The sequence below is a fragment of the Castor canadensis genome, chromosome 3 (genome assembly GCF_047511655.1).
Source record: "Castor canadensis chromosome 3, mCasCan1.hap1v2, whole genome shotgun sequence".
Classification (NCBI taxonomy): Eukaryota; Metazoa; Chordata; class Mammalia; order Rodentia; family Castoridae; genus Castor; species Castor canadensis.
In genome coordinates, this window is record NC_133388.1 from 134,294,456 (window position 1) to 134,302,160 (window position 7,705).

Below are 7,705 nucleotides of genomic sequence, written 5' to 3' on the forward strand. Positions count from 1 at the left end.
TTGCGAAGACTGAACATATTCTTTTATCTCTGCTCCTTCTGAAATCATAATAAAAGAGTAAAACCAATATAAATACATAGGACAAGAGATTGCTCAGTAGAATAGCAGATTAGAAGTGCCAGTAGATGTTTAGAAGATGGAACGCAGTTGGAAAAGTTAGGTTGTTTGAATCAACTCTTCCACTGAAGGACTAAACACTCCAGTCAACACTTCACTGAAAGTATCTAATAATATTGTATAAGTATTTTAAAAAATTCCATAAAATATAAAATATCTGATGTAACAGGACAAAACCATGCTCCATGGTTAAGTAGGACTGTGAAGGCCTTTATAATCGGAGGGTTTTTGCTGAATCTCATCAGTTTTGAGGACTTTTCAGAGAAGACAGAAAACAAAAAATCAGTTCCTCACAAGGAGGAGTGTCTCTCTAGTAGTAAGCCTAATCTATGAAACTGGGACTCCAAAAACTTTCCTCAGAGTAAGGTAAAGTTGCTTACCTCACTTTCTACTTCTAAGATAATGTAAGGAATATTACTTGGAGGCTGACTAGAGAGGGCAAAATGTGTTTGAAAAGTTACAAAAATAACATTAAAAACCAAAATTCACATCTTGTTGGCTAATCTAAAAAAAAAAAAAAGAAATAACATTCTCCCCCCTCCAAGAAACAAAAGCAAGCTGTGAATGCAGTTTAAAGTGTTCCTAGACTAATAGTGCTATTAGGTGTTGAGAGAAACAGTAAATTCTCTCTGGAAGAATTCGCCTTCTCTTCTGTCTCAAATAATTTTCTGAGGAGAATGAATTGTTCAAATAGTTTATAGCACCAAAAGAAGTAAATTATCATGACTATAAACCAACAGAAATAGAAAATTAAGATTTTATATATTACCAAATGGAAAGTATGAAACAAGTATCCTATTATGTTTTAAGAAGTAAATGATGAATGTGAAAATTTGGAGCAGGAAACTATAAAAATGAGTTTATATTTGAAAAGAAATAAGTAGGCCTTAGGGTAATTTAAAAAACCCAAGAATTGAATAATAAAAACTCAGCAGATTAGACATAACTAAATAGACAATAAGTGAGTCAGTGCTGATTCAGAACAAATTATCCAGATTGTAGTTTATACAAAGAAAATGGAGAATGTGAAACAGATATTAAAAGGCATGCAACATAAGGTGAGCAGATCTCAAAGGAAAGAAGAGGAAGAATGGAGCAGAGGCAGCATTTGAAAAATTAATGGCTGGAACAATTTCAGGACTGATTAGGGATACCTACCCACACATTCACTAAGCCCATCATCTCATAAGCACAGCAAGCAGAAATCCCTACCCCAACATTTCATTATTAAAGGAAATTCCAAAGAATGTACATTACACAGAACAGAAGTGTTCTGAGGTGCAAGAAGGAATAAAAAGCAAAGAAAGTGGTAAACTTCTGGATATGGCTAAATAAGCTTTTAGTATATAATAAAATAATACTACATGTTTAAGCAAAAGATAGAATAAAACTATAGAACAAAAAGAACATGTAAGTCAGGTGGAGGTTAAATGAAGTTAAAGACTTTAAAATTTCCTATATGGTCCAGGAAAAGGTAAAGCAAAGGTAGATCTAGTTTTTTTTTTAAGTATAAAACAAAAACATTTAGAGAGATCTATTTAAGAAAAATAATACAATATTGTGGAAACAAAATTAGATGATTGTGTTAATCTTCTTGAGTGGCTATAACAGAATACCACAGACTAGGTATCTAACAACAAAAATTTGTTTTCTCACAGTATGGAGCCTGGAAGTCTCACATCAAGGTGCCAGAAGGGCTGGTTTCTCATGAGGACACATACTCTCCTTGGGCTGCAGACTGGTGCCCTTTTACTGCATACAGAATGGTCTTTCCTCTGTGCATGCAGAATGAGGGAGACAAGGAGGGAAGAGGGAGACAGGAGGGAAGAGGAGAGGGAGGCCTCAATGTCTAGTATTTCATCCTCTTCTTAGGAAGTATCAGTTCCATCAGATTAGGCCTCCACCATTAAGACCTCATTTAATCTTAGTTACCTCCTTAAAGGCCTTATCTCCAAATATAGTTACATTGTAGGTTAAGATTTCAATGTATGAGTTTTGATGGTACACAATTCATGAAGATACTATAAAGACATGCAAGTAAATATTTATTTAAAATAAAATAAATTATTGTAAATTACAGATATAAGAAAGCTTATACAACGCTGGGTGTGGTAGTACATGCTGTAATCTTAGCAGTTGGAAGGTTGAGGCAGGAGGATCTAGAGTTCAAGGCTAGGCCATGCTACATAATGAGACCCTGTCTCAAGAGAGAGGGAGAGGGAGAGAGAGAAAAAGGGAGGGAGAAAGAAAGAGAGAGAGAGAGAGAGAGGGAGAGAAAGGAAGGAAAGAAGGAAAAGAAAGCTGGTAAATACCACACATTTCACACATTTCACAAAATTAAGAAAAGTGGTATTTTAATATTCTTTTCACTAAATTTTTTTGGCTTCAAACACTAATTGGCTCTAGATTTGGTAATGACTTTGTAATTTACATATAAGAATAGGAAAACAATTCATTCTTTAGCATAGTTAATTAAAATTTATTTTTCAAATTATTTTTAGTATGGAAAAGTTTTTTTCAGCTTTATAACTCATTGGTAATCATATACACTTTTTTGTTTGTTATGAAACATTAGAAAACCTCTACCAACTTTTTTCAATAAATGTTGTAAGATTTTAAGGCATTTCATAATTCTTTAAGATGAAGTAACTAATTTTAAACACTGAGTTGACATCTTAAAGATGGTAAATACCTTGTTGATACTTTACTTAGTGGAATATTGGGAGTTTTATATTTACTGGTGTCAATGTTTAGTGTTAAGACAGAAAGAAAGATGATTTTGTTTAATATGATTGGGCTAGGTTATTTCAGGCTAAGGGAAATTCATAAGCAAAGGTATGGCTTGGTAAAACAGGCTTTCATTTTGAACATAGTGTAATGTACAGATCAAGGCAGCAATATGATTAGAAATAAATGCTTTAGAGGCAAGTAGGTAAACAGGAAATGAGCAATAATGTCAAACTAGCAATATTAACTGGATGAACTTAGATCACTGTGCCTTACTATTAGAAATCAAAGGCCTATTGGTGGCATAATTACATGAAAGGCAATATAGTCATCCCCTGATATCTGTGTAGGATTAGTTCAAGGACCCCCATGGGTACCAAAATCCATAGATGCTCATGTCTGCTATATAAAATAGCTTAATATTTACCTATAACTTATACACATCCTCATCTTTAGATAATTTATATACTAATAGTATATTTAGTATATAATGTAACTACTATGTATATAGTTGCTATACTGTGTTTCATAGAAATAATGACAAGAAAAGTCTATACTTGTTCAGTATAAATGCAATTCCCTTCCTTCCTTCTTTCCTTCCTTCCTTCCTTCTTTCCTTCCTTTTCTCCCTCCCACCCTCCCGTCCTTTTCTTTCTGGAGACAGGATCTCACTAGGTAGCCCAGGCTGACCTTGAACTTGAGAACCTACTGCATTAGCCTCAGAGGTGCTGAGGTGTGCACAACTATCCTGGGTTGCAGTGTTTTTTTCAAATATTTTCAATTCGTGGTTGGTTGGATGCACAGATGTGGAACCAGTGGATATAGAGGGTTGATTGCATAGTGAGATATTAAGATCAGGAAATCTGCCTGAGAATCCACTTACTAGTCTTAATTAACTCAAGCAAACCTTCTAAACATGGCCCTACACATATCCTAAATGTAACCTCAACTCAGTCCCCAAAAATGCTATAGCCACTGCAGTATACCAAAGCAAAGTGTGAGAAAGGGTGAGTAGGAGTAGAACACAGCAAATCTAATCAACTGAAATTAGTATGTCTGGTTTTGCAGATTTTATAAAAATATGCCAGGAGGTAAACTTTGCTAGACTTTGCCAGATTTGAAAGAGATTGGGCAAGTGAGGGTCCTTGAAATTTAGGTGTCACTATGTTCATGATAAATCTACCTCTTAGGTAACAATGTTGATTAATTTTAAAGCTTTGATATATTTAATATGCTTATTGTGATTTCAAGGGAAAACATCAAAGGATAAAATTAGAGCATATCACTGAAAGATGAGGGTTATTAGATTGGAATAGTGAATAAAATGACTTATACCAAGAATATTACTATATCGTTTCAGAAATGTAAAGATAAAGATAAAATTCTAGAAGATTTGAGAGAAAAAAAGATCACTTACTAAAGATAGGGGAAATGAATGGTATAGAAATACTTAACCATAAGTCAGAACATAATAGAGCAATAGCTTCAAAGTTTCAGTGGAAACATTTTGACTTTAGTTCTATTTTTAGTAAAATTATTCATCAAATATGAGACTAGAATTAAGGCTTTTTTTTTTGATATTTCTGGGGTTTGAACTCAGGACCTCACACTTACTAGTCAAGGATGCACTTGAACTATATCCTTTCTTGCTTTATTTATTTTAATTATTTTTTTGCTTGGGGCCAGCACTGAGCCCTGATGCTCATAATCTCTGCCTCCTGCCCTTTTCTTTTCTTTTCTTTGCCTTCTTCTCTTTCTTCTCCTCCTCTCTTTCCCTTTCCCCTCCTTCTTCCCTTTCCCTTCTCCTTTCTCCTTCTTCCCCTCCTTCTTCTTCCACTCCCTTCTCTTTCCCCTTCCCCTTCCCCTTCCCTTTCCTTTCCTTCCCTCCCTTCCCCTCCTTCCCCTTCCCATTCCTCTTCTCCTTCCCCTTCCTTTCTTTCCTTCCCTTCCCCATCCTCCTCCTCCTCTTTTTTTTTTTTGCCTCGCTGTATATAACCTGGGCTGGCCTGGAACTCACTATGTAATCCAGGCTGGTCTAAAACTAGAGATTCTCCTGCCTCTGGTTCCAAAATGCTGGGATTATAGGTATATACCACCATGCCTGGCTCAGACTTTTTGAGGCATACATGGTTAAAAAAATTTAGCCTCTGTGCAACTTTTCTCAGGAGGTCTTGGAGAATGATTAATCAAATATGAGAATAAAGCAAGAAAGAAGATATGAGGACTCAACATAGAAGAGAGGAGAGGTAAAGGAAAGTTCTGGGAACACAAGAAGGAAATGAGAGAAACCACCTTAGAGCAGAAGGATAATATTCTAAAAAATATGTGGGTGGATGTAATTACTTTGAAGAATTTGCTAAGAACTAGTGATAGGATCATGAAACACTAAGCAAGTAAGGAAACTAGGCAATTGCTAACTACATGAAAATTGAAATATTCTAAAAGAAAGGAAATACAATCAGTATTCCTTGAATTAGTATAATTCATAGGAATTACTGAGTTAAAAAACCTGAAATCCAACGCAAACCAACCCAAAACTGCATGTACTTATTTAGTTATAATGAAGTAAACACTGACTATTGATTTTATCAAATATTGTAATGTTATTCTTTTGGGCAGTTGGAGGGAGGGGAAAATGGAAGGAGGCCATGTGTATACGAGTATAAGTGCTAAATTTTCCTCTTTCCAAACAGGAAATCAATGAACAGTATCTAGATAAATAGATATTAGTAAATAGATATTAGTATGTGTTTGATGTAGCAATGTGAAAATACATGTCAGAGGAAAAGCTGTAAGAGTTGATAGTGACTTCTGGGGGTTACAACTGAGTGGTGAGGAGGGACAGGATAAAGTACTTCTGTTTTAAGGCATATAGAACTTTTTGCCTTTTATAAAATATGTATAGGTATTAATTTGGTAGAAATGAAAACCAAGTATAAAAATACATCATATGACAATTTAGAGGAAAATGATGTTTTAATTCAAATAAGCCTAACTAGTGAGATCTATAATGTCATATGTGAAAACCAAAGGCATTTATTTATCTTTCCTGTTTTATCATCCTCATCAAGAGATAAATTATGGGAAGTGTGCCTTTCTATCATTAAGTATAGACTTCCAATGAGGCTTAATGAAAATGGCCAGCACTTTGGTCATTTATTCTCTAAACTATTCAATTTCAATTTTCTAATATCTTTACTTTCACTTTTATGAAAGTCCCCTGCATTGATCGTGGGGCTAATAATGATAGTTGCTTTCCAAAATAGTAATGAACTTATTCTTACTTGTTGGGAAAAGGTGGAGTAAAAATGTCAAACCTGTAGAACTTTGTAAGTTTTTGGTATTTGTCATTTGATTCATGATCTGTAGCATATGAAAAATTAAGCTCATAATACTTTATGTTAAATCTTGTAACTACCCCACACCTCTGATACCATCTCTAAGTGAATTAGGTGTATGCTCAAGATCAAAGCCAAAATGTCTAGAAAACCTGGAATTACAACGGTAGTTTCTTAACAACCAGAATAGGCAGTTTTCAGTATATTAGTTGTTCAACAAAATTTGTCAAATGAACTTATTAAAAATCATTTAATATCAGTCTAATATAGTGGCTTGGTACACCAACTTTGGAATCAGGCAGATTTAGGTTCAAGTCTCAATTCTGCAACTTTCCATGTAACTAGGGTCAAAGTAATATATTCAAAACCTCAGTTTCTTCATATGTAATGTAGGAATGTTATGATATACCTCCACGAATTAGATGAGATTATTAAAGTGCCTGATGCATATTTGTGAGTGTATGTATATAGACAAAGTATGTGTGTATATAGTAATTTAACATTGCTATTACTATTCTTCTAACAATGTCTTTAAAATTGTTTGTTTTGTAGATGCGGCCATCATGGTTTCTTGCTGTGCTATTTCTGGGTCAACTGTTGATTTTCAAATAGCTTTAAGAAAATCCTTGCCTGATAAAAATCTCCTTAAGGGAGTCTATCCCAGAGTCACATACCTCATTTACAAGGTGTTTACATTGTTATCTTGGACATTGAGTGTTGTACTTCTACTGTTTGTAAATGTTAATATTGCTTTATTTCTATTGTTATTTCTTTGGCTTGTAGGTTTAATATGGGCATTTAAAAATCAAACTAAGTTTTGTAATTCCAGAAGTATGGAATACTTATATAGAATTGTTGTTGGATTTATTCTTGTGTTTACATTTTTTAACATTAAGGGACAGAATACCAAATGTCCAATGTCTTGCTATTATATTGTAAGGGTACTGGCCACAGTGGGGATACTGATTGTGTTCTGGGCTTATCCATTATCTATTTTTAGCTCAGACTATTTTATACCTATCAGTGTCACTATAGTTCTTACTCTTCTGCTTGGAATTATTTTTCTTATTGTTTATTATGGAATTTGCCACCCAAATAGAAGTGAAGAAACAAAATATGATGAAACTGATGGAAAATCAGCTCAAAGAGATTGTAGAATGAGGTATTTCCTAATGGAATAAGCTATTAACTTATGAAATATATTTTCTTGTTTTTTGTTTTATTGGTTAGTAAACAAAATGTATCCTCTCTCTCTGCCGTGTGTGTGTGTGTGTGTGTGTGTGTGTGTTGTGTCTTATTTTTGCCACCTTTAATTTGAGAACAGAATCAGGAAAGCATTCATATTCACAATCACTTCAAAAAATATCTAAGGATAAATCTAATCAAGGAGGAAAGACTTCAACAATAAAAACTAAAACACTGAAGAAAGAAATTGAAGAAGATACTAGAAGATGGAAAGATCTTGCATGTTAATGGATTGGCAGGATTAATACTGTAGAAATGACAATGTTAATGAAAACAAT

The 7,705-nt window shown here is 34.0% G+C and overlaps 1 protein-coding gene across 7 annotated transcripts in view; it reads left to right on the forward strand.

Moving 5' to 3' along the window:
• The window catches only part of Xkr9 (XK related 9), a 50,107-nt gene extending 42,673 nt beyond the window's left edge, over positions 1–7,434 (forward strand). For all 7 annotated transcript variants that reach the window (XM_074068690.1, XM_074068691.1, XM_020166579.2 and 4 more), the window contains one exon: positions 6,735–7,434. In XM_074068690.1, coding sequence (XP_073924791.1) covers positions 6,735–7,363 — 629 coding nt within the window. In that variant the 3' untranslated portion in view covers positions 7,364–7,434. The remainder of the gene's footprint in view (positions 1–6,734) is intronic.
• The last annotated feature ends 271 nt before the right edge of the window (positions 7,435–7,705 follow it).